The sequence below is a fragment of the Micromys minutus genome, assembly GCF_963924665.1.
Source record: "Micromys minutus genome assembly, chromosome: 19".
In the NCBI taxonomy this organism is placed as follows: Eukaryota; Metazoa; Chordata; class Mammalia; order Rodentia; family Muridae; genus Micromys; species Micromys minutus.
In genome coordinates this window covers 6,231,481-6,259,037 of record NC_137954.1, presented here as the reverse complement: position 1 = coordinate 6,259,037, position 27,557 = coordinate 6,231,481, and the positions used below count along the sequence as shown (strand labels likewise).

Genomic DNA, 27,557 nt, shown 5'->3' with positions numbered 1-27,557 from the left:
TGGAATGCAGCTGACGGGGCAAGCATTTGTGTTTATAACTCTCTTGTTACACCTTCTAGATAGCCCTTTCTAACCCTTTCTGCCATTTTCCCCCAGCAAAATAAAGAGTTCCGTTTGAAAAGCTAACTGCTGACCAAGGACTAGAGAGAACAAATTCTTATAGAAATGATTTGTGATTTCCCAGTTATTGATGAGCATGGTGTTTGTGGGAGTTTAGCAGTTATTAGAGTCAGCTATCCCCAAAGTACAGGAAGCATGGGACTGTTCACACCGCCTGCCTACCGAAGGTGTTTTTTTTCCCAATCTTAGTATCACTCTATATTCCTCCTCTTTCCTCTCACTGAAGTACATAAATGTACTGCATGTTTGCCTGTGGATGGTCATGCTTCATGATCTTTTAACTGTGACACAAAGAACAACACACAAGAACACTATGGCGGACCCTGTGAAATGGCCATGATAAAGTAACTCACTTGTTGAAGTTGATGAATTAGTGTTTAGGTAGGGAATACTAAAATAACTGTAGTTGAAAAATCAGAAACAAACAAACAAAAACAGAAAAATGCAGAAAAAAGATCTAAACAGGGCATGGTTTTATTAAAGGGGTCAGACTGCACCTTTTTCTAAGTAGGTGTGCACACATAGGTTACACATGTGTGTGAGTGTGCATGTACACAGATGTGTGAGCACGCATGTACACAGAGTATTTCTGTGTCCCTGTTACTTCTATCATTATTCTTTTATATCACAATTTTTAGAAGCTGTTCAATAGGCCATACAGTTGGTATAATTTGGTAAGACTTGTATTATAAATACTGTTAGAATAAATACAAATATCTGCTTTGTTAACTATCCTCCTCTTTTAAGTTCCTTTCCTGTAAGTTTATTTAAGTATAAAACTCCACTAGAGGAACTTGAGTCGTCCTCCTATCATATTACCACTCACCACCATCTGTAGCTGCTTATATTAACTATGTCCCCCAGAAACCTGTTTACACAAAAAGGTCGACATGCGGCTCCTGGGAACCTGCTCCAGTTGGTTCTGATTCGTAAATAAAAATGCCAATAGCCAATGGCTGGGGAGGACAGACAGAGGTGGGATTTTAGGATTCCTGGGCTAGAGACTGAGAAAAGAAGCAGGAAGATCTGCCATGTCAGGAGAATGTGGAGGAGCGATCCGCCATACCTGAGAAGGGTGCAGGACAGAGAGGCGTAGCTGCCGTGGGAAGGAGCCGGGAGAGCCCAGCTCAGACTGGGTCCAGAGCAGCCAAGATAGAACACAGAATTAGTGAGTAATAACTCGGGGTTAGCCACGTGGAGGCTTAGCAGTGGCCCAGCTAGTGAGCTGTTTAAGGCATATTAAGCTATAAGGGCTGTGTGTGTGTCTTTCATTTGGGAACATAAAATATTGAGGCAGGTAGCGAACCACACTGCCAGGCTTTATTAATAATTTTTTCTATAAACACTGCAGAATCTTTAGTCTTTAACCCCGCTGAAGTATATCACTAAAATATAGTGTTTTAATATTTATCACTAGTGGGAGTGAATCTGAGCTTGGGACAGCTCTGGAGGAAAGATAATGCTAGGGAACGCTGGGAAGATTCTGGAAGGGTGGGAGCCAGCAGAGCACAGGAACTGCCTAAGGCCTATGCCCCTCCCAGCTCCAACCTCCATCTTCTAGAACTGTACCAGAAACCCCATTCATAACGACAGGTGCTGAGCTACCTGTGTAAAAGCGGTGACTCCTTGCCAGATCATCCCATTCAAGGCATCTTTTGTGCCACCCCAAGTAAGTCTCATGGTAAGAGAAAAAGAAAGAAACAACAGTTTTTGGTAACTGTGCTGGCTAATCTTACATCAACTTGACACACAACGTGACTTATTTGAAAGGAGAGAACCTCAATTGAGAAAATGCTTCCATAAGATCTGGCTGTAAGGCGTTCCCTAGTTAGGTATTGATGGGAGAGGGCCCAACCCTCTGTGGGTGGTGCCACCTCTGAGTTCTATAAGGAAGTAGGCTGATCAAGCCAAGGGAAGCAAGCCAGTAAGTAGCAGCCCTCCATGGTCTCGGTATCAGCTCCTGCTTCCTGGCTCCTGTCCTAACTTCAGTGGTGAAGGCTGATGTGGAAGTGAACCAGAGACCCTTCTTTCCTGGGCTTGCCTTTCGTCATAGTGTTGCACCACAATAGAAATTCCAAGACCGTAAGCCTTCGAGTGATGGTTTAGGACCAGCAAAATGATACATATGGCTAATGCCAATACGATTGATTGCTTACCATTCCTCAGCGAGGCCCGTGCCTACACTTGGGTCTGTTTTACTGGGCTCTGCTCTCCCCTTGGGGAGCACTGGAGGGTCTTCAGCTGTGCTTAAGCCTCTATTAAAAATATCTTTAATAAAATCACCAACTCTGCTTTGTAAACTGACCAGTCCTTATGGTTATTTTAATATTGAAGCCAAGAATCTTGGTTTGGCCTGAGGTGAGGTTCCTAACTGTACAAGGGAAGGCCTAAGGCTGCTGGCAGATGTGGGGTGTCTGTCCCCTCTGCTTCAGCATTGTGACCATGTGAACAAGAAGGGAAATTATCTATCAGAAGAAACCTGTGTTGAAGTGTACACTTTTTAACTCTATTCTAGGAAGACAAATTCTGAGTCACTTTCTATTAATTATACTAGGACAGACAGATGTCAACCGGACAGACAGATGTCATCTATCATTTGTCTATTGGCATGACAGTGGGACAGATAGAATGCATATTTTAAATCTAAACCTTAGCTGTATTTCAAGGACTTCCGTCTCACTACACTGACTTTATCCAGAATTCTCAGCTAAAAATGAGATTCATCCTTTTGATGTTGATCTCTGATGGCAGTGCTGGTGTGGGAGAAAATAGTTAAGGAACTAAACAAGAGAAAAACTGAAAAGCAAATCAAAACACCAGTCATGGTGAGTCCAAGGATAGTTATATGAAAATGGCTAAACTTGTGACAGATTGGTAGCTATTTTTCCCTTCCTGCACTAAGAAACACCAGTATAATTCTGATTACTAATAAACTGTGTTGCTTTTTCCCTCAGATAATTGATGTGCTTAGGTTTGAGCCATTAGTCCGTGTCTCTACAAATGGTTTTTAGCTCTCTACAAGTGGTTTTTCTTTTTCTTGTAGACAGAGGTTAAAATTATAGTTTTTTATGTCTATGCAATAACTAATTTAAAATTTTGATTTCAATGATTATTTCTTGAAATAGTTATATTAAAACGAACAAAGCATTAGGAATTATTATGAATGTAGCTCACATGCATTACCACAATAATTCATATGTCCGTGTTTTCTCTCTGTGAAATGTTGTTTCATAAAGAGAAATATAGTTTAATCAATTCTTTTTAACGGATTAAGATGCCAGGTACTTTTTCGTAAATGAAAAATTAAAGAAAAAAAATCAGTCAACAGTGAAATGCAATTCAATTCAAATGCTTCTACCTTGTCTAGCTCTCAAACTGGCAACCAAGGAATGAACATTGTTGATTGTTTGGGTGGGAACTGAAAGAAATTGTTGGCACACAGGTCTAACGGTCTGTCAGGGCAGTCTTAGCACTCCCTCCCGGTGACCCTGTCTGTCTGCTCATCTCTCCCTGTGACTGTCCTTAGGCTTCAGATTCTCAGGGATCACTTCACCTACTCGCTCTACGTAAATGTCTGCCGCTCACTCTTCGAAAAGGACAAGATGCTGTTCTCCTTTTGTCTCACCGTGAATCTGCTGATCCACGACCATGCGGTCAGTAAGGGTTCAGTCTGTAGGAGCCCGGGTGCTACAGGTTATAGGGAGAGGGTGTGGGGTATACATGACCAGTGTCCGAGCCTCTCGGAGTCTCTGTAACACAACCCGAAAGTTAACTCCGGAGGATCACAGCTCTAGGGCCAGCTGTTTTAACTGGGGCAGATTAGAATATCATCTCTCCTTGGCCATCGGTAGAAACTGGATTCTTCTCATCAGCAGCAGTAGCTTTCTCAGGGTGTGCTCAGCAAAGCACCGAAATCTCGCAGTTTTCTGGGGTAAAACTGAAGGTGGCATCTAAAGCTCACCACGAGTGTGGAGCCCCTTTTCGATATCCTCCAAGCCTGGTGCTGCTTGTCTACTGAGCAAAACTATCATGATATCACTGATCTATTTACTATTCCGAATGGGAACAAATGCATATACTGATTAACACTAGACAATGAAATTAATTAAGGCAAGACAAGACTAAATTTCAGAATAGTTCATATACATTAAGAAGAGTATGTGACTATCTCTTAAACTTTTGTGCATTTTAGTTTAAAAGTCTGTTGTAACCTTCTGTAGAGGAATGCACCTATAATCTCTGCACTTAGAAAGTTAGGGCAGGAGATTGTGAGTCTGAATAGAGCTTAGTCTGCACAGAGAATTTGAGGATAACCTTAATACAATGTCCTGTTCTAAAACAAAACAAAACAAAAAACAAAACAAAACCTCAAAACAACTTATTTCTATGAGAATTTACATGACCATACATCTAATTTTACTAAATAATTTACTCTCATCTCTAAGAACTTTGCCAACTCAGATCTAACTATTTGGATTTAACCATCTTACTCAAACGTAAGCTAACGTTAACTTCTTTTTATCTAAAAGGTAGGAAGCACTTTAAAAATGAGGGAGAAGCATCACAGTCTTCTTATACATTTATGCATTTAAGACTTTTAAAATCTCATATGTTAAAATCAGGAAAAATACTTTTCCTTGTACTTCTTGCAGACACCTCATAGTGACTCATTACATCTTATAGAAAATAAATGAAAGAATGGTGGATTGTTAATTTTCTGCCCTTTCATGATTTTTTTCAGAGCCAGTATTTGGGATTGTGAACATCCATTTTGAGGAACATATATTATTCAAGTAGAATATATTCAGGCCTTCATGTTTAAGATAGGAATTCTGGAGAAAGTGATCCAGAAGTAGCTGTTTAAATGAATCTACAGAGAGAGAGAGAGAGAGAGAGAGAGAGAGAGAGAGAGAGAGAGAGAGAGAGAGAGAGAGAGAGAGAGGAAGAAAGGGCCATGTTTAGTAGTTGGATGTTTTTGCAACTAAGCTGAAGGCCATCTCAGCTGGGGACTTTCCTAAGAATCTGAAAGGACTGCTACTCTTCTGCAATGGCTGCCACTAACTAGGAACACTTTCCGATGACTCTCTATGATGCTTGTTTACTATAGATTAACAAAGCAGAGTGGAGATTTCTGCTCACTGGCGGCATTGGGCTGGATAATCCTTACACCAACCCCTGCCCGTGGCTTCCTCAAAAGTCCTGGGATGAGATTTGCCGACTAGATGACCTCTCTGCCTTCAAGACCATTCGCAAGGAGTTTATGCACTTAAAGGATGGATGGAAAAGAGTCTACGATAGCATGGTATGTTTTCACCCTTGTCCTGTTTCCAAGTTTTTCAGTTGAGAATATAACATCAAATATCACGCCTTTACCTTTGTATAAAAGCGAGAGTCCATAAATGAGTGAAAAAAAATGTGCCCGTTCCTCGGTGTGTGGGGGGGGAAGGTTATTATAAATGTGGTGGTTTGAATATACTTGGTCCAGGGCGTGGCATTGTTAGGAGGTGTGGCCTTGTTGGAGGAAGTGTGTCACTACGGAGGTAGGCTTTTAGAACTTCTTCCTAATTACTTGAAAGTCAGTTTTCTCCTTTGGATGAAGATGTAGAACTCTCAGCTCCTCCAGCCCCATGTCTGTCCATGGGCTGCCATGCTTCCTGCCATGATGATAATGGACTGAACCTCTGAACTGTGAGCCAGCCCCAAGTAAATGTTTGCTTTTATAAGAATTTCCTTGGCCATAGTGTCTCATCAAAGCAATAACACATCAAAGCAGTGACACACACACACACACACACACACACACACACACACACACACAAGCAGTAACATCAAAGCAGTAACAAAGCACACAGAAGTTGGTACCACCAGGTACTGGGGCATTGCTGTGATGGGCCTGACCATGTTTTTGTTGCAGGAACATGGATTTGGGGCCTTGGGGTTTGGGAAGCAGTGGAATGCTTTAGATGGTGCTTAATGGATCATTCTATAGAAATATGGAAGACATTGGATTGGTGCTAAGGGTGATTTGAACTGTAGGAACCTGGCATCAGAGGTTTCAGAGGAGAGGAATTTTGGTATGTTGTCTGGAGATCATTCTTGTAATGATTTGCTGAAGAAAGTGGCTGCTTTTTGCCCTTTTCTGAAGAGTTTGCCTGAGGCTAAGGTGAAGAGATTCCTATTAATTGCATTGACTAAGGAAGTCTCAGAAAAGCCAAGCATAGACTTCATCCTCTGGTTTATTCTCATGAAGAGTGTTTTGATTAAGTGTAATTAAGTTTGGAAAGAAAAAAATACAAAATGTATGGTTCAAGTAATAACAGGGTACTAGGAAGTACAGTGGAGCTAAATCATGTGTTAGGGGAGTAAACATGACGAGATTGGTGCCTTTGGGGCAAGATCCCACCCAGCTAAGCTTATTGTTTATACCTTTGTCATTGAACGAGAAAAATTTATTATTTAGTTATTGTTGTCATTTGGAATTTTAATCTGGAATTAACTACAATCCAGAAATGGAGGATACAGGTTTTTGATCCAGATATTGAGAAATCATGACCATAAAAAGCTTAAGTCCAGGCATGGTAGGTAGTACATGCTTTTAATCCTAGGAGACAGAGGCAAGCAGATCTCTGAGTTCAAAAGGCAAGCTTGATGTAGAGCAAGTTCTAAGTAGAGAAAAGCTTAGGTCCAGGTATGGTGATACATGCCTTTAATCTCGGCATTCAAGAGACAGAGCCATGCAGATCTCTGAATTCAAGGTCATCCACAGAGCAAGTTTCAGGACAGTCAAGCTTAGTCTATAAAGAAGTTGAAAAACAGGGCTGGTGATGATGTGATAGAAAAGGAGGGCCATATTCCAGCAGCAACAAGCAGCAGAACTCGGCCTTCTGGCTCTGGTTTTAGAGTCAAGAATAGAAGGAACTACTGGGACAATTGGTGCTGGTCTGCTGGAGCTAAGAAATTAGTGGTGATTAAGGAGAGACCAGCATCACTGGGGTGAAATCTTTTGGGACGTGTTTTCTGAGAGCCTAAAGAAGCTGTGTTCCAGAGATAGACAACGTTGTGTAAAGCCCTAGAGGGTCTTTACCTGCTGGAAGACCCTTGAGTAAGACTCAGATTGCTGCAAAAGCAAGAGGTTTATTTTTCCGGCATACCGGGATCGACCTTCAGCGGTCTCAAGCAAGAGACCAGAGGCAATCCTGATCTTAACTTATAATTATCTTTTATACATTTTTTTAGAGGGAAGATTACAGTAACAGCAATCATCCTGGGAGGGTACCTTAATTCCCCAGAGGGACCAGGTGGCCTTCAGCCAGTACATTTTATGGTTTTTCTGAGAAGCGTTCTGTCAGTCATTTCTGGGAAATCTTCCTGGGGCCGGGAGTGTGAAACTCTCCCTTGGAGCCTAACGCCCTTTCCCGGAGCCATCTCAGGGTCGGGTCAGAGTTGCTTAATCTCATTCGTACCTCATGCTGCAGCTGGACTTGGTAATATGTAAGAATCACCCAGATGGTGCTGGTTCCGAAGGCATGAAGTGGTCACGGAGAGCAGCTGAAGCTTGGCACTGTGAGAGGCCAGGGAAGGCCACTGGTAAGAAGGTGCAGCCTCAGTTGCAGTGGACAGCCCAGGACTGAAGGAGTCATGCAAAGAAGCTGAAGCTTAGCGTCATGGAGGGAGCCTATGAGAGGCTATTGGTGGAGCCTCGTTGTGGTGGAAGACCCTAGTGTATTGGAGATGCCAGGACCATGGAATGACCACTAAGAGCAACAATGGCAGTGGAGTGGAGTCCAACAGAGCCTACAGTGCTACAGAGGGCAGAGCTGGAGCCCAGAAGATCATGTGTGGATCCCAGACATTGGAACAAGACGTTAAGGATGTCGGAGGTGTGAGATGCCTGCCGAGGAAAGCTGTTAGCAGGGATTGGAGACAGCCCAAAAGGAAGAAATTCATTGCAATCAACAAATATGAAAGGAGTTGGAGATGTGAAGAGCGTTTTTACATACGTCAGACATGGAGATGCAGAGTTTGGAGTTTGCCCAGCTGGTTTTTGGCACTGCTTTTCTCCAGTATTGCCTCACTATGACATTTAAAATGGTGATGTATATCCTGTGATGTTGGAGGTTTGTGGTCTGATTTTCATTTTGATTTTATAGGGAATTACAGTTAAGTGACTGGATGAATCTCAGAAGAGACTCTGAACTCTGGACTTTTATCAGTGCTGAGACTGCTGTAGACTGTGGGGACTTTAGAAGTTGGGCTAAGTGTATTTAATATTATGCTGTGGCTAGGTTGTCCCCCATAGGCTCATGTGTTTGAACAAGCCTACGGGGACCAGACAGTAGAATGTGGTGGTTCGAATATGCTTGGCATAGAAAGTGGCACTATTAGAAAGTGTGGCCTTGTTGGAGTAGGTGTGGCCTTGTAGAAGTGGGTGTAACCTTGTTGGAGTGGGTGTGGCCTTGTGGAAGTAGGTGTGGCCTTGTTGGAGAAAGTGTGTCTCTGTGGAGGTAGGCTTCGAGACCCTCCTCCTAGCTGCCTAGAAGTCGGTCTTTTCCTGGCTACCTTTGAATAAAGATGTAGAACTTCAGGTTCCTGAAGCCCCTTATCTGCCTGGATGCTGCCATGATTCCTGCTGTGATAATAATACACTAAACCTCAGAAACTGTGAGCCAGTTTTAATTAAATGTTTGACTTTATAAAGAGTTGCCTTGGTCACAGGGTCACTTCATAGCAATAAACCCTTAAATAAGACAATGGTCCTTTTTCAGCTTTGGCATAAAGGTTAAGAATTTTCCAGTTTCCAGTTATTCTTTTCTACCGTTTCTGCTCTTATGATTTTCACTATTCTTGAACGTAATAGGTCGTGCTCTGTATAGAGACAGCTAGGTCTAACCAGAGACAGGTAGGTGGGTGGTAGGCCCTGGGGCTCACAGCTGGCCTTCCTTGGCTGCCTATCATTTATGATGAGGAGAATGGTTCAATCATTTGGGATGCGTGTGATTCGGGTTTCTCCATGTTGCTAATAAAAATACTTCCTAGAAGCAAATATCTTTTTGTGAGTATTTCTTTTTAGTTTAGAATTGCAATTGCATTCACCGTGTGGAGCCAGGAAAGAGAAACAAGGTAACTTGTTCTGAAACTTCAAATATTTACACATTGACATTAATTCTCCCCACAGCTTAAAAAATATATATAACTTGCACAGATGTTCTGATTTCAGGAATTATATGTCTTCTCCAAGTATATGCCTATTTGTAAAATGTTATTACTTCCAGAAATAGCCTCTAACATTGACTTATTACTGTAATTTTAGGAGCCACACCATGAGATGTTTCCAGAAGATTGGGAGAATAAAGCAAACGACTTTCAAAGGATGCTTATTATCCGTTGCTTGAGGCCCGACAAGGCAAGTGTGGGCTTTGCTGAGCAGCTCTCATCCCACCCCCTCAGTATAGCCCAGACAAACTCCATTTCAGAGACTCAGGGTAGATAAAGAAACCTGCAGAAGTCCCCCAACCTCCACCTGATGGATTTCCTAACTGTGTCTACATCTGGGTTAGTAGCTAACAGAATGTAGTTTTGGCGATGTTTTTATGATTACTCTTTATGAATTTCGGTTCCTCTGTGTCAAAGACTTCTCTCTTTGCCTGCTGTAACCTCATTTTTATTTTATTTTATTACTTTGGGGAAACTAGTCAATGGCATTACCGTCAAGTTTATATATCAGAATATCTAGAGTGTTTTCTCTAAATGTGGGTCCATGTTTATACACCACACCACAGCACACCACAGCATTTAGAAAATATGCGGAATATTTTAAAGCTTTAGTCATTGTTAACATAAAAGGCAATATTAATAATGCTATTTTAGCTTCTTTAAATAATAAATATACAACCAGCAAAGCAGTAAACCTGCCCTTTTAATACTTATCAATGTCCTCATTTGTGTTACAGTCTATAGAAAATGAATTAGCCTAAGTCTGTTGACCGATATCCTCAGAGCTGCCGATATAATGTGAGCAGGAGGTTACTGGGGACCGTCACACTGCTGCTGTTACAAGCAAACTAAAGTTTCACATAGTTACTTCAGAACTCACAATAGCCACAGTTGGAAGTACTTCTCAAAGAACATGCCTACATTCCAACTCTTCCCTCATATAAAAGCAGAACTTAAATGGTGAAAGTAATATATAACCGCATTTTGTATACATGTCAGGGGTAATCTGAGGTAGAGGTGTTTCTTTCTCAGAGGCACGGTGGCTCAGCTAACACGGTCCAGCTTTCATGACCCAGCCAGGGCCCAGTCTTCAGCATAGAAGTCTGACCGTCCTGCATTAGGTTTATCTTTATATGAAACGATTGTAGAATATATATGTAATATTGTATATGTATAACACACACACACACACACACACACACACACACACACACACACATATATATATATATATATATATATATATATATATATATATATATGTCATATAAGTTTCATAAACAGAGGAAGTGGCCTACAACGGATCCATGGCCTATGAAAGTCACAATTCTGCCCTGTCCTCTGTGGTTGAAGTAAATGAACACTTGTTTGATGTTTGTGAACTGATCAAATGCACCCTCTGATGACATCGAAAAGAATGTATTTTTCATAGAAATGTCAGTGGGAAGCTTCAGATGTTCACTTAAAGAGGAAGGAAATGAAATGCTTTCAGTGTTTTGTGAGCCTCCATTTTGGGCTAATGAACCATTTCCTAGCTGTGAGAACTTCATCTGCATATACCCTTCTGCAGGTTTATGATTTTGAAACGTGACAATTTAATCTGCCATAGATTAAACAATTAAATAGATCAATAGAATTCCCAAATGTATTGTGTTTTTGAAGGTGGGAGTTACATAGGCTGAGGTAACTTTTGGGGGGGAGATTCTTTGTTCTGTCGGCTGACGTCATTCTGTTTGTTTCGAAGTCATTGTTAACCTCTGTTTCATACTGATTTGCCCCATGCCTTAGCTTTCTGTCCGACCACTTTTTCTAATCTATCTTTCCCTTTGTAGGATAGAAAATTTTCAAAATGATGTTTAGCAATATTTCAATTTTCCTTCTCCTTTTACTGCATCTAAAGCGATGACGGATACAGACCTGCCTTGGCTGGCTGACGTTGTGCAGCTGCCACGGGAGGTTTGCCGAGACACTTCCGGGTTGACCGTCCAATGCCCTGAGACTTGATTGATCATTGTGCACCCCTGGACAGTGCCTGGATCACAGATAACTGCAGATTCCACCACCATCTGGAAATCATCTACAACTTCAGACATTTTCTATCTATTCTAAATGAAGGAATTAATTGGTCGCAATTTTCTATGTCACCATACCCATGTACATTTTCCATACAAAAATGATTAGAACGTCATTATGTTATCCAGAAAACTCCGTACTCTTTACACTTACGTTTCCAGGTACACCAAGCTTTGGTGGTGAATTGGTCATTTTGAAAGCTGTACACTATATGATGATATGTGTCTACTCTGCATGTAAAGGGTGGTTTTCCAGAGTACAATGGTATTAGCCTAGAAAGGAGAAGAACATCATAAGAGACTAACATTTGAGAGAACAATATATTCATTTTATTTCTTCACTATCTCTAGGATATATATATATATATATATATATATATATATATATATATATCAGGAAATTTGACAAAATTCTTTTGAGAGGTGGAGCTTCTTTCCATTTTGTCCCCTTGACACCCTACCCTAATACTAAATGTTCAGAACAGTGGTTCTCAACATGTGGATTGTGACCCCTTGAAGTAGGGTGTCAAATGGCTCTTTCACAGGGGCTGCCTATCAGTTTTGTTGTATATCAGATATTTATACTACAATTCACAACAGCAGCAAATTTGCATTTATAAAGTGACAGTGAAATAATTTTATGGTTGGGGTTTACCACAATATGAAGAATTATATTAAAGGGTTTCAGCACTAGGGAGACTGAGATCCACTGAGTCAGAAAGCCAGGCTTCCCAATGCTATAGTTTAGAAAAGTTGGTAGGATTCTTGCTAAGTCACCAGTAGGAAAATGAGATGGGCTCATGGTCTTCCTTAAAATGTAATAGCTGTAGTATTGCACTGATGGAAGAAACCTATCAAGTGGGAAAAGACTGAGGGATGCAGCATTCAGGGTCATTTATACAATAAAAAAGCTTCTGGCCACAGCTCTATCATTCTGAACTGTAAACAAAAGCCAAATTCATCAGCTCTCAATTAGAAACATGTCAGATGCAAGGTAATAAGGGTCTCTGACCTCAGATAAATGTCGTAGGAATTTGTGCTGCACAGAAAAGCACACATGGGAACTGCCTTTGAGAAGACGGCTGTCACAATGAGTCTGAAATCTTTGCTTCTGACAGATCTCATTTTAGAAACCCAATGCTTGGAATGATCAGATTGCCGGCTCAGAAGGGTCTATCCCCCATGTGCCTGATTGCTAACACAGTCTGCCTCTACCTTGGGAGCTCTTGTCTCCTGTTGGGAAGCAAGCAAGTTTTGCTCAGTTACAGTTTGAAAAGTGAAATTGTGGAATTTATCTTCACTTCTCTTGATAAGAGATGCTCACATTCCTAACTGGGCCCTCCAGTGCTAACAGACACAAGAATCACTGCAAGGTCAGCCATGTTTACCTGTGCAGGTAAACCAGAAGGTCCCTCTTTCAAAAACTCGGCCATTCCTAGCACAAACTAGCTTTTAGCAAAGGTCAGGCCTCTGAACCTGTCATTTTGTTTGCAAGACTATAATTTTGTGATGAGGTTAAAACTGACCTGAGGAGGAAAGATGCTGTTGAAGAAGTGTATGTTTTGTTGTTGTTTTAATCTGATGAGAGAAGAAAATCCCTTTGTGCAAAGAATGGTAACAAGAAAGACAAGGATGAGGCCTAGGATAAGAAATTAGGATATATTTAATATTTCTGCAGTGAGCTTAACATTTGTGATTATGCAAAGGAGCTGAAGCATGGATTATCTAGGAATTAGCTGAGTGTGTATATATGTGTGCATGTGTATGCGTATGAATATATGCATGTGTGTACGTAAATTTATCCTTTGATGTTTTGTTTGGAATTAGATTCTATAAAATTTTAATCTTGAGACCTGTATTTATGCATTTAGTAGACACTGAGCATGAATGAACAGTATATGCTATCTTGTTGCGTAGGCCCTTGTTATCATACTTTGGATGGTTGCTTTTGAGACATTCTCACTACTTAGAACAGGCTGACCTCAAACTCAAGGTGTTCCTGGCTAAGCCTCTGGAATGCTGGGGCAGGCATATGCCACCCACCATACCTGCCTTTGTCATAGTGCTCATGCATGTGGGCTTACTCATCTGTGCCTTTGTAACATATGCACTGAGTCTAAGAGAGTATTGAAAACAGATTTAAAAGTCTACTGTGAACCAGCAGGATGAGTCAGTGGCTAAAGGTACCTACCTCCTTAAGCCTAGTGAGTTGAGTTAGAACCCTAGAACCCACAGGGAGGAGAGTGGAGTCCAGCAAGCTCACCTTTGACTTCCACTCTCTATAGGCATTCCACTCACTGCCTTTCAACACACACCTAATAAACAGACAGACAAATAAATAAAGTCTAACTTGAATCTGGATGTTTCTCCATCTTTTCTTAGCATTCCTAGCCACACACGTGTCGGAAAAAGCATGTGCCTGACTTTAAAAAGTGCCATGGTATGCTGATGGTTTTACTCAAAAATTTCATTCAAATAAATGTTGCAGAGAATATAACTGGTGTTTGGAGGCACTTGTAACTGGTTCCAGAGGACACCACCTTTTTTAGATACTAGGCACTTGTAAATTGCTCCTGAAGTTGAGAGATGTTCGAGGCATGTGGAATTGTTACCCAGGGCTGGGCGGGGGTGTGGGAGGTGTATATGTCTGTGCAGTCCCCCTTGTATAATGGCAGCCATTCTGCTGGTGACTGTGGGGTCCTCACAAGCACTTTCCATTACTCCTTCCTCTGAGACAGCCTGTGTTCTGTCCTAGAGCTAGCATGTTTGACTCTGAGACAGCCTGTGTTCTGTCCTAGAGCTAGCATGTTTGACTCTGAGACAACCTGTGTTCTGTCCTATAGCTAGCATGTTTGACTCTGAGACAACCTGTGTTCTGTCCTATAGCTAGCATGTTTGACTCTGAGATAGCCTGTGTTCTGTCCTAGAGCTAGCATGTTTGACTCTGAGATAGCCTGTGTTCTGTCCTATAGCTAGCATGTTTGACTCTGAGACAGCCTGTGTTCTGTCCTATAGCTAGCATGTTTGACTCTGAGACAGCCTGTGTTCTGTCCTATAGCTAGCATGTTTGACTCTGAGACAGCCTGTGTTCTGTCCTAGAGCTAGCATGTTTGACTCTGAGACAGCCTGTGTTCTGTCCTAGAGCTAGCATGTTTGACTCTGAGACAGCCTGTGTTCTGTCCTATAGCTAGCATGTTTGACTCTGAGACAGCCTGTGTTCTGTCCTATAGCTAGCATGTTTGACTCTGAGACAGCCTGTGTTCTGTCCTAGAGCTAGCATGTTTGACTCTGAGACAGCCTGTGTTCTGTCCTAGAGCTAGCATGTTTGACTCTGAGACAGCCTGTGTTCTGTCCTATAGCTAGCATGTTTGACTCTGAGACAGCCTGTGTTCTGTCCTATAGCTAGCATGTTTGACTCAAGACCTTCTTCTATGATAAATAAGCTCTAACAGGCACTCACAGCATTCTGTATGGCCAGACTGATTAGTTTGTTAGAACAAAATAAACAGAGAGCTAATGGTTGTGCCTTCAGATTTTGAGCAGACATATATGTTTCAGAGCAGGGTTAAAAGTGCATTGGGTAGTTACTGCTTAAGACATAAGGTTGAAGTCAAGTAATTAAATAAATTATATGTATGATGTTAGTCATATGAACATCTGTAGCTGTAACTTGTTATCAAAGGGAATATGAATTTAAAAAGCTGCAAGTGTATGTGAAAAAAAAAGATAGATCTTTAAAGGAACTGTGTCAAAGAGGCTTACCAGGAGTCTATTGGCTTTGCAGTACTGCAATGTGACAGTCTTAATTCCAGTTGGTGCTCCTGTATTTGAAGGAAAAATTTGAATATATAGCAAAGAAAGGCAAACAAAAAATGCTCTCAGGGGATCTAGAATTGTATTAGCCAAATGCTGGTCATCTCAGGTTCCATTTCAAGTGCACACATGCTGTTCTTAGAAAGTCAAAGATGAAACATTGTCTTTTGACCATTTGCCAATGCTTGATATTGAATACAACGTTTAACTCCTTCATTGGTGTGACATAAATCTGAAGAATATTATAATAAATTTAACCTAGCATAAAATTTGATTTTACGAGAAGTGCTGGCACACTTGAAAGCACAGGTAAGACCACCACTTCTGTTCTGAAAGGCCCACCCAGGATCCTCAAGACACAGGAATTGAGAAGCAGTTTGGGACGGGATCCTTCTGGTTTCAGTCTGTGCCCTGTGCTGACCCTGTGCCACAGCTCTCTATACTCCCTGCTGGGAGAGAGCTGGTCTCTCAGTAATGCTGACACACAGGCTGACAGGAAGGTCAAGCCACTGTCAGAATCAGCAAGACCAGCTAACACCAGAGATAAACAGATGGCAAGAGGCAAGTCCAAGAACCTAAGTAACAGAAACCAAGGCCATGTGGTATCAGAAGAACCCAGTTTACTCAGCAGAGCAAGTCCTGGATAACCCAACACACCAGAAAAGTAAGATTCTGATTTAAAACACAACTCATGATGATGTTAGAGGACTTGAAGAAGGTCATAAATAACTCCCTTAAAGAAATACAGGACACACAGGTCAACGGGAAGAAGACCTGAAGGAGGAAACATAAAAATCAACAAAACAGGGGAAAGAATTAAACAAAATCATCCAGGATCTAAAAACTGAAATAGAAACAATAAAGAAATCAGAAAGGGAAACAACCCTAGAGATAGAAAACCAAGGAAAGAGGAGTCATAGTAGCAAGCATCACCAACAGAATGCAAAAGAAAGAAGAGAGAATCTCAGGAGCAGAAGATACCATAGAAAACATTGACACAACATTCAAGGAAAACGCAAAAAGCTCCTAGCACAAAGCATCCAGGAAATCTAGGACACAATGAATAGACCAAACCTGAGGATATTAGGTATAGAAGAGAGGGAAGATTCCCAACTTAAAGGGCCAGTAAATATCTTCAATAAAATTATAGAAGAAAACTTCCCTAACCTAAAAAAAGAGATGTCCATAAATATACAAGAAGCCCATAGAACTCTAAGTAGATTGGAAGAGAAAAGAAACTCCTCTTGTCACATAATAGTCAAAACACCAAATGCAAAAGAAAAGAAACAAATAGTCAAAACACCAAATGCAAAAAAACAAAGAAAGAATATTAAAAGCAGTAAGGGAAAAAGGACAAGTAACATATAAAGGCAGAACTATCAGAATCACACCAAACTTTTCAACAGAGACTCTGAAAGCTGATCCTGGGCAAATGTTATACAGATATTCGGAGAATACAAATGATATCCTAGGCTACTATATCCAGCAAAACTTTCAGTTACCATAGATGAGGACACCAAGATATTCCATGACAAAACCAAATTTACACAATATCTTTCGACAAATCCAGCCCTACAAAGGATAATAGATGGAAATCTCCAACATAGGAGGGAAACTACACCGTAGAAAAAGCAAAAAAGTAATCTTATTTCAACTAATCCAAAAGAAGATAGCCACACAAACATAATTCCAACTCTAACAACAAAAATAACAGGAAACAACAATCATTGATTCCTAATATCTCTCAACATCAGTGGACTCAATTTCCCAATAAAAGACATAGACTAACAGATTGGATACATAAAGAGGACTAAGAAAATTTGCTAGATACAGGAAACAACCTTAGTGACAAAGACAGACACTATTTCAGAGTAAAAGACTAGAAAACAGTTTTCCAAGCTAATAGTCCCCAAAACTATTTGCAGATGATATGTTAGTATACTTAAGTGATCCAAAAATTTAACCAGAGAATTTCTACAGCTGATAAACAACTTCAGCAAAGTGGCCGGATATAAAACCAACTCAAACAAATCAGTAGCCTTTGTTGTTATCGAAATACAAATTAATTTGGAACAACAACAAACTCAGGATAGCAAAAACTATTCTCAATGATAAAAAGCACTTCTGGGGGAATCACCATCCCTGACCTCAAGCTGTATTACAAAGCAATTGTGATTAAAAACTGTATGGTATTAATAAAGAGGCAGAAGGTAGACAATGGAATAAAATTCAAGACCCAGAAATGAACCCACACACCTACGGTCACTTGATAAAAAAGCTAAAAACATTCAATGAAAAAAAGGACAGCATCTTAAACAAATAAATGGTGTTTGTTCAACTGGCAGTCAGCATGCAGAAGAATGCAAGTCCATCCTTTCTTATCTCCTTGTATAAAGCTCAAGTGCAAGCAGATAAAGACCTCCACATAAAATCAGATACACTGAAACTAATAGAACAGAAAGTGGGGAAGAGCTTAGAACATGTAGGCATAGCTAAAAATTTCCTGAGCAGAACACCAATGGCTTATGATCTAAGATCAAGAATCAACAAATGGGAACCTCATGAAATTGCAAAGGACACTGTCAAAAGGACAAAACAGCAACAGACAGACTGGGAAAAGATCTTTACTAATCCTTCATCTGATAGAAGGCCAATATCCAATATATACAAAGAACTCAAGGAGTTAGACTCCAGAGAATCAAATAACCAATTAAAAAATGGAGGACAGAGTTAAACAAAGAATTCTCAACTGAGGAATATCGAATGGCTGAGAAGCACCTAAAGAAATGTTTAACATCCTTAGTCATCATGGAAATGCAAATCAAAATAACCCTGAGATTCAACCTCACACCAGTCAGAATGGCTAAGATCAATAACTCAGTTGATAGCAGATGCTAACAAGGATGTGGAGAAAGAGTAACACTCCTCCATTGTTGGTGGGATTGCAAGCTGGTTCAAGCACTGTGGAAATCAGTGTGGTGGTTCCTCAGAAAATTGGACATAGTACTACCTGAAGACACAGCTATGCCACTCCTGTTCATATACCCAAAAAAGGCTACAACATCTAACAAGGACATATGCTCCACTATGTTCATAGCAGCCTTATTTATCATGGCCAGAAGCTGGAAAGAACCCAGATGTCCTTCCACAGCAGAATGGATACAGAAAATGTTGTACATTTACACAATGGCGTACTTACTACTCAGCTATTAAAAACAAAGAGTTCATGAAATTCTTAAGCAAATGGATGGAAGTAGATAATAAAATCGTGAGTCAGGTAACCCAATTATTAATTAAAAGACATATGGTGTGCACTCACTGATAACTAAATATTTGCCCAAATGCTTGGATTACTCAAGGTTCAACCTCATGAAGCTCAAAAAGAAGGAAGACCAAAGTGCAGATGCTTCAGTCCTTCTTAGGACTGAAATATTCACAGGAGGAAATAGGAAGACAAAGTTTGAAGCAGAGACTGAAGGAAAGGCCATCCAGAGACTGCCTCACCTGCAGATCCAGCCCATAGACAGCCACCAAACAAAGACAATATTGCTGATACCGAAAAGTACATGCTGATAGGAGCCTGATAGAGCTGTCTCCTGAGAGGCTCTGCCAGATCATGACAATTGCAGAGGTGGATACTCACTGCCCCCAGTGGAGGAGTTATAGAAATTATTGAGAGTTTTGCAACCCTGTAAGAACAATAGTAACCAACCAGAGCTCCCAGAGATTAAACCACCATTCAAAGAGTTCACACATGGACGGACCCATGGCTCCAAGTACATATGTAACAGAGGATGGCCTTTTTGGGCATCAGTGGGAAGCGAAGCCCTTGGTCTTGCCAAGGCTCAATGCCCCAGTGTAGGGGAATGTCAGGGTGGGGAGGTAGGAGGGGGTGGGTGGATGGGGGGGCACCCTCATAGAAGCAGGAGGGAGGGAGGATGGGATGGGGGTTTATGGAGGGGAAACCGGGAAAGGGGATAACATTTGAAATGTAAACAAAATATACCCAATTTTTTAAATAGGAAAAAAAAGTTAAATGAAAAAAAAAACCCTTGATTTTACTTACCTAGAAAAATGATTCGGTAGCGTTGTTCTCAAAGCTTAAAATAATAAACAACAAACAAACAAACAAATCTTTTCCAATGAGCATCACAAATGGATCTCCGAACAAAGAAAATGAGTGCACTGGTATCTGCTGAACTGTTTGCCTCAGTTTTTCTTTTCCTTCTTCAGACCTAAGCTTCTGCAATTATGCCTTTCTTTTCCCATGTCTTATTAAGCTCAGAAGTATCCATCAGGATTGACAAAGCGCAAGCGGGAAGATGGAGTGTTTACAGAGGATGAGGATCAAGCAAGAGTCACTCCTGTTTAGGTCACACCTGGGTGATAATTAACTGGCATTCTAACCCACAAATGCCAGGTGTAGCTTCTCACTGGAAAATAGGGCATGGACCAGATGGGGTTGACTTATGTTCCTATCAGCACATCCACTCCTGCAGACACACCAAGTCATAGCAGTTTACTTTTTCCAACAGGCCCCAAGAAAATTCTCCGGACAGCAGCATGGCTTGCTTCTCTGTTAATAGCTTGTGGGGTTTTTTGTTTGTTTAGTATTTGAACCATCAGTTAGTATTTGAATCGTCTGGAATTGTTTTTCTGAAAGGCATTTATGGATAGAGTAACACCCCAGAACTCCCACTGTTAGCACCTAATCTATACAGGAAGAGTCCAGCTCTTTTTATTTTGAGACAGGGTCTCGAGATACAGCCCGGCCTGGCTGTGACCTGGTGAACTTCCGTCCTCGGACTCTGCAGTGCTGGGGTCACATGCAGATGCTCGCACAGCGTTGATTGTTTTAAACTCCTGGAAGTTTCAATTACTTTGACTATTTTTTCAAATATATTCCTGTCTCCTGTAGGTTATTCCAATGCTGCAGGAATTCATAATCAAGAAATTGGGGCGCCCTTTCATTGAGCCGCCCCCGTTCGACTTGTCTAAGGCATTTGGGGACAGTAACTGTTGTGCACCATTGATCTTTGTGCTCTCGCCTGGAGCGGATCCCATGAACGCGCTTCTAAAATTCGCTGATGACCAGGTACTTCACAGCAGACACATTATCTGACACTGTTAGATTCCTTTATGATAATGTTTTTTTTTTTTTTTTTTTTTTGCTCTAACCAATGTCTTAAAGGATTAGAGAAAGCTAAAAATTGTCACTCAGCCATAGGAATGGCTAGAAATTCTGAAATATGACAGAATGATACTCGATGGCAGCGCTTACATTAAAAGTGGCTCCAAACACAACTTGTGAAAGTAAAATCCCAAGTCTCTGGTTGTGGTGACATGGGCCATTAAGATTTGCTAAAGGAGGAAGAGGCAGGGGGATCATGAGTTTGAGACCAACCTGTACTAAAATTGGGGGTTGAGGAATGCTTGCTTCTCCCAACACATACAGCATTTGTGCCGGTACATGGGCTTGGTTGATTTAGTTCAGGCAGCGACTCTAGGGTGAATCTGCTAGTCTCTCCCCTCTTCCTAGTCTCTAAAGGGAGACAGCCCTCTGACTCTCAGAGAAGATATACATTGTAGCCTCTTTACCGTTAGAGTACGTTTAGTTGTCTATACTTGTAAGAGATTTTAAAACATATTCTAATGAATTTGCTACACCCGTTCCTATCCCTGTCTAGAAGAAGAAAGTAATGAACACGTTTTTAGGTGGTTCTGGGTTGATGTTCCTCATTTTTGTATTATCTAAACAATTTCTGGCAGTTTCTAAAACCAACAGGAACATTTGCATTGAGGTCATGACCTACAGTACACTTTGGTGGTAAATGCTATTAATGCTTTCTCTTTGAAATTATCCAGAAGACTTTAAGGTAAATTGCTTCATCTTGATTTCACGGTGAGGGACACTAAAGCAAAGAGAGGATAGCTTTCTGAAAGCCACATGGCTCTAAAATTACAGTAGTCTCTACTGGCTCACTTTAGGCTGGAATAGCCTGGGTTTTGTGTGAGCGCTGACTGTCTGACACAGCACTCTGGTTGTTTCAGAAGTGTTTCGATAAGCTATATGCTTTAAACAGCATGACCATTTGTAAGGCCATCCCAGTAGGACTGTGGAGGACTGACTTAAGTGTTGCAAAATGGAGGCAGGCCACTAGTGGGGGACAGGGATGTTGGAAAGGAGATGAGAAATGCAGCGGCAGATCTAGAGGGGAGGTAGCTCGAAGCGTCTATCGTGCATGGGGCTTATCTTTGCAAATCTCAACACTGCTTCAACATCCTTTTGAGCTCTGTTTCCTCTGTGCGTACCTTCGGTGTTAGGCAGCATCGTTCTCTGGCCCTATAAGTCTGTCATCCTGCTGTATTGTCTCCAGTTTCTACCTCTACTCCTTCCCCCCAAAGTGTTTTTCTTTCTCACAGAGTTAGTGACTGTGATAGTTTGAATATACTTGGCCCAAGGAGTGGCACTTTTTGGAGGTCTGGTCTTATTGGAGGAGGTATGGCCTGGTTGGAGGAGGCGTGGCCTAGTTGGAGGAGGCGTGGCCTGGTTGGAGGAGGCGTGGCCTTGTTGGAGGAGGTGTGTCTAGTGGCCTTTCAGGTCAAGATGTAGAACTCTCAACTCCTGCACCATGCCTGCCTGGACAATGTCATACTTTCACCTTGATGATACTTGACTGAACCTTTGAACCTGTAAGCCAGCCCCAAATAAATGTCCTTATAAGAGTTGGCTTGGTCATGTGTTTGTTCACAGCAGTAAAACCCTAAGACAGTGACTATATGCAGTGAGCAGTTGGAGGGGGCCAAGTCTCATTACTCCATTGCCTCTGTCACTGGGAGCCTCTTCCAGGAAGTCTGGAGACAACTACCCCTTAAATGAGGAGACCCAAAAGCCACAGCTGAGCTGGGGAAACATCCCCACAGCATTTCTGGAGGAAGTTGTTGACTGGCTAACGCTTTTGCTCTTAGAGTTTTATGAGTATCTAAAGAAACTAACACACTTGCTCAAGGTGGCAGGGCAAGTTTATCTTCCAACTCATGTTTTCCTTCTTAGCCTTGTGTTTTAGGGGTTGCTAAGTGACAGCTGTGTCCTTTAACCTGCTACTTTCTTTAAAAGTCTTCTTAATACTTCTCTATTTTCTGTATCTTATGTCAACAGCTGAAGATCCTTCAGAATCTTCCTCTTATCACCATGATCGTTTCCACGTTGTTTCATCTAAGTATTGATTAGTGCGTGTTTAGGGTATATCTGTTTGGACCAATGTATGATGCTAAAATGATGTCTTTGTTGTTCTTGTACACAGGGCTATGGGGGCTCAAAACTTAGCTCTCTATCTCTAGGCCAAGGCCAAGGGCCAATCGCTATGAAGATGTTAGAGAAAGCTGTCAAGGATGGAACATGGGTTGTTCTTCAAAACTGTCACCTTGCCACCTCTTGGATGCCAACTCTTGAAAAAGTTTGTGAGGTAAAAATGCAGACATATGCTTACTAGCATATACCTCCGCAGTCTCATTTTTATATACATACCACCCAAGTGCCTTCATTTTTTTTGTTCTTAGGCTTCAGGATAAGGTTGTGGCTGGATCACAATAAACATGGGTTTATATTAAAAACTTTACCTAAAAAAAATAGAGGCAGATATACAGTCAGCCTATAGCAGACACCCCTTCACACAGAGGAGTGCTTATATTGTATTTTAGAATGTCCATGACTCAGAAGAACAGGCCTCGGTAGCTGTTCCTAGGTCTTAGCATCCACTATAGAGGAAATAGTGATAAATAGTCAGGCTTCGGAGACACTAGCTCTTACCCTTTAATACATCCTTCTCTCTTAAATGATTCCAGTTCAGAGTAATATTGATTTATCGCTAAACTCCCAAATCTGGCTCTAGCAAGGGGGAGAGTTAGTCTTAACCTAGCTGTGGGTAAAGAATTGTTTTTAAAATATTCCAGAAACATCAGTGCAGGCATGGACACATTAAGAAGGCGTTAGTCTTTGAGTCAACTCTGAACTAAAAAGGACTTCCGTAAGCTGTACAGTCATGTGAATTAATTTCATCAGTGGAGTTGCAACCCTCTGGGCCTTCTGAAGCATGGTGACTCAGAAATGGATGCTGGGCTTTTGCTTTAATTGCAACAATTCCGTCTCTGTTTTATAGATACTTCTTTCCTGTTCCAGACTGTTCCTTGCGGACATTGAGATGATTCCTTGAGTCTCACACTTGTTTCTGATTCATTTACTCACAGGAGTTAAGCCCAGAGTCAACACACCCTGATTTCCGCATCTGGCTGACGAGTTACCCATCTCCGAATTTCCCCGTGTCGGTTCTGCAGAATGGAGTAAAAATGACCAACGAAGCACCAAAAGGGCTGCGGGCTAATATCATCCGATCATACCTCATGGACCCGATCTCTGACCCCGAATTCTTTGGCAGCTGCAAGAAGCCTGTTAGTGATGGCTAAGTCCTGTCACCCCAATCCTGAAAAGCAATTCAAGCGGCCCCTAGTGATCAGGGATGTGTGCTCAGAGTAAAACCACAATTAAGTAGCCCACTGCTCTGCGGCACAGTTGGTTTTGATTACTGATTATTGACTGCGCCGAAGTCAATTTTATTAATATTTTATTTTAATTTTACCACCAGCCCCCATTCTGCTCAGCTGAGATATTATGGTGTATCGTTAATAATGCAGGCTTCTGTTGAGAGAGTCAGCTGTAAGCCATCCCCAGCTCAGACCGGCAAGGCTGGAGAACTTGTTCCAGGATATGAACGGAGCCCTTTGCTATCTGGAATCATCACTCTAAATTAAAACATAAAAACATTTCCTCCATGTAACCGTAATGAGAGCCAAAATGGTTTTCCTCCCAGATGGATGGGACTCATAAGGGTCTTTTCCGGAGCCACCAGGCAGACAGGGAAAACACCCACTGTTTTCATGATTAGAATTCTGTCTGAATGTCTGTGACCTAAAATTGTTTCATGGTGGTTTGCTGTAATTAAAAATGGAAGGGCGCATTTATATGAAGGGCTATGAACCTTGATAAGTTTTGCCATTTGAAAGCTCGTAGTCGTAAGGTCTGAACATAATACTTAAGTGCACAACATAAGAAATCCACTAAACTAAAGTACTTTCATTAGCAAAAAGTTGCACACACACACACACACACACACACACACACACACACACAAAGAAAAAAGGAAAGAAAAAAGAAAGAAACCCACACACATACATTCAAAGTTGAGTGGACCTTGTTCTGAGCCTCCAGGACCTGTGTACGGCTGGCTTTTGTGCTGATGAGGCTTTGGTGAAAGCTGATGACTCCTAGAGTTAGTGGGGTCTCTCCACATGCTAGACTGGACTGAGCCCCCTTTGCAAGTGTAGTGGACCTTCTCTTTCTTTTAGATCAAAGGGTCTCTCCCACAGTCATCACGTTTTAGAGGTAGAGGCATTTATAAAACAGCTCCAACCCAAAATAAAATCTCATTAAACTCTGTAACACTTCACAACTTTACATTTTAACTTTTTATTTGAAAATGATTTTGTATTTGTAGGAAAATTGAAAATATAAAAATAGTATAAGGAACAATCTATGTCCTTCATCTTTACCTCCTATTAATTTTTATACCATACCTAAATATATTAATATCTGTGCATATATTCATTAGTTTCTCTGTGTCTCTTTTGTCTCTGTATCAATCTCTTTCTCCTTCTCTCTCTCTTCCTCCCACCCCGTGTGTGTGTGTGTGTGTGTGTGTGTGTGTGTGTGTGTGTGTACTCTCAGTCATCTCTTGGCGTTTATAGAGGCTTGGTTAGTCTAGAGTTTTCCTCAGATACTTAACACATAGATGCCCCAGCCTCATATGAATAGTACGGTATTTGCCTATACCACTAAGCAGTGGCTCCTTCTGATATTGTATTGGTAAGGACATAGGGTTTTCTGATTTTCCCTGCAATGATTTGCAATTCAATTCATTGATCAAATATTTTATTCTCATATTATTCCAATTTAGTCAATGAACCTCCAGTAAGCTGGTTTCTGTACGTGTTTCGGCTTTGGGAATTCTCTGCTGTTAGCAGCTCTCGATTTCTAAGTGTAAGATGCCCCGGGATCATCTCGGAGCCTTCATGATTCTGTCAGAGCCAGACATCTTCCCAAGGAGCTCTGCTTCTTTTGAGTGGTTAATGGTATTGAAGAACTTAATGGGTATTATTATGAGTTCCTTAGCACTCAAGTATAGACACACAGCCAGGAATAGCGGTGTGCACCTTCAGTCCCAGTGCTGTGTAGGCAGAGGCAGGCAATCTTTGTGAGTTTGAGGTCAGCCTCCTCTATATATTGAGTTCCAGGACAGCCAAGGCTAAATGGAGAGACTCTATTTAAAAACAATAACAACAACAAAAAAAAAATAAAGAAAATATAGGCATGCAAACACACACATAGGCACACACACACACACAGAGAGAGAGAGAGAGAGAGAGAGAGAGAGAGACAGACAGACAGACACACACACATATAGACACACACACACACACCCTCTAGACATGATGCTGACAAGAATTTTCAATATCGCTGCAGCTTCCACATTCATTTTCATCTTTCTTCATCTCATGTTTGCCTTTTCTTTTACATTGAGACACATGGCTTCCAACAGTTAACTGCTGACTCAGTATTTACAAAGTGATTCAGAGTAACACCGGCATGTATAGCCAGTGTCTTTAGTTAAGTTTATGCTGTCGGACCTGTTTCATTCTTTCTCGTTTCTCTTTTGGTTGATTTTATATTTCCATGTTTTCTGTTTTCTTTTTCAAGTTTATTCTGTGAAGGGACCTTACACTGTAGGATAAAATCCAGTCTTTCCTGTGATGCTTCTGGGTTTTGTTAAATAATAACATACCTTATAGTTACTTTCAGTTGCAAGGAGAGCTTGAGTCAGAAATTGGGGAGGTATGGCATAATACGTTAATTAGCACTTCACTGTTATTAAAATGTGGGCTTTGGATTCCCCAGGCTCTCACCCAGTGTCTCTGGCTGTCAGGAGGCAAACATACAATCAGGGGAAGAGAACGGCTGCCATTCTCCTTTCCATGACAGCTGGAGCTCGTGGGACCATTCACTTCAGAGTGGTTTTGAAACAGGAAGGGGTAGTATTCCTGACCTTAGCTGGGGATTTGTTGACCTGGGCATGGGTTTGAGTGATACTCCTTCTCATCCCCTACATGCCACATTTGCAATCTAGTCTGTTTCAGGCTCTCCAGCCTTCCCTTCAGACTGACTCTAACTGTGAGGCTTCCTCAATACATGGCACCCGGTATCGGCACCAGCGTCCCTTCCTCCTTGGGATTCTCACCGGGTTGCCCGCTGCTGGACAGCATCCTGGTGTTTCTCTCTGAGATTCTACCCTCTGTCCGAGGGCTGTTCCTTTGGCTGCGTCTGACTTTTGCATCTTCCCAGTTTCCAGCTGTTTTGAGTGTCAACTCTGATGGCCCATTGATCTCTTCCTAGTGAGGATGACTGACTCCCCAAGCCCTTCACTGGGGGGAGGGGAGCAAGCTGACTCCCCTAGCTCAACAGTTTCCATGTCTGAGGAAATCACTCTACAGCCCTACCCCAAGCTCTGCTGTTTGCATTCTGTAGTCTTGAAGTTTTGGAACTGCCAATTAAGGTCGAATTGTCTCCTTTGAAATTTCTCCACAACAGTCTGGGACCATACACAGAGTTTATGGTTCTTGTGCTATGTTGCTTCAGTTAGAACACCCCACCCCACCCCCAAATCCTATAAAATGTGAATTAGATAGACTTGCTCTGTTTCCTGTTGGACTTGAGTGTGAATGGGCATATTTTTCCTGCAACACCTGTGAAAAGCACTTTCATTTTGTGTTGTTTGGAGGATTAAAAAGAGCCTCATGTTATGTATAAGCAGAGGAATGTTACTCTACTAATTTAAATCATTGCAAGTCTGATGTAATGTTCACAGAAGAAATTAATGCCGTGGGATAACTTCTTCTCATTACAGGAGGAATTCAAGAAATTGCTTTATGGCCTCTGTTTCTTTCATGCTTTGGTACAAGAGAGACGGAAATTCGGACCCCTGGGGTGGAATATTCCTTATGAATTCAACGAGACAGACCTAAGAATCAGTGTGCAGCAACTCCACATGTTCCTGAACCAGTACGAGGTACCGTAAACGTCGCAGCGAGGGCCCTGACTCTTCCTCTCTATCATACTGTAAGAGTCAGTGCTGTGAGCGGGGACTTCAGATTAACTCTGTTCTCCTGGAATAAACTGGAAGGCAGTTCCCAGTAGCCTATTAAATAGGACATTATTATAACAGGAAATTA

At 41.5% G+C, this 27,557-nt stretch overlaps 1 protein-coding gene across 1 annotated transcript in view; it reads left to right on the top strand.

The window, feature by feature from the left end:
• Positions 1–27,557, top strand: part of DNAH7 (dynein axonemal heavy chain 7) — a gene marked incomplete at both ends in the record, with an annotated part of 241,149 nt that overhangs the window by 183,841 nt on the left and 29,751 nt on the right. Inside the window, 7 exons of the mRNA XM_080932888.1 lie at positions 3,647–3,773; positions 5,228–5,422; positions 9,431–9,523; positions 20,137–20,313; positions 22,523–22,684; positions 23,466–23,666; positions 27,233–27,394. Coding sequence (XP_080789014.1) covers positions 3,647–3,773; positions 5,228–5,422; positions 9,431–9,523; positions 20,137–20,313; positions 22,523–22,684; positions 23,466–23,666; positions 27,233–27,394 — 1,117 coding nt within the window. The remainder of the gene's footprint in view (positions 1–3,646; positions 3,774–5,227; positions 5,423–9,430; positions 9,524–20,136; positions 20,314–22,522; positions 22,685–23,465; positions 23,667–27,232; positions 27,395–27,557) is intronic.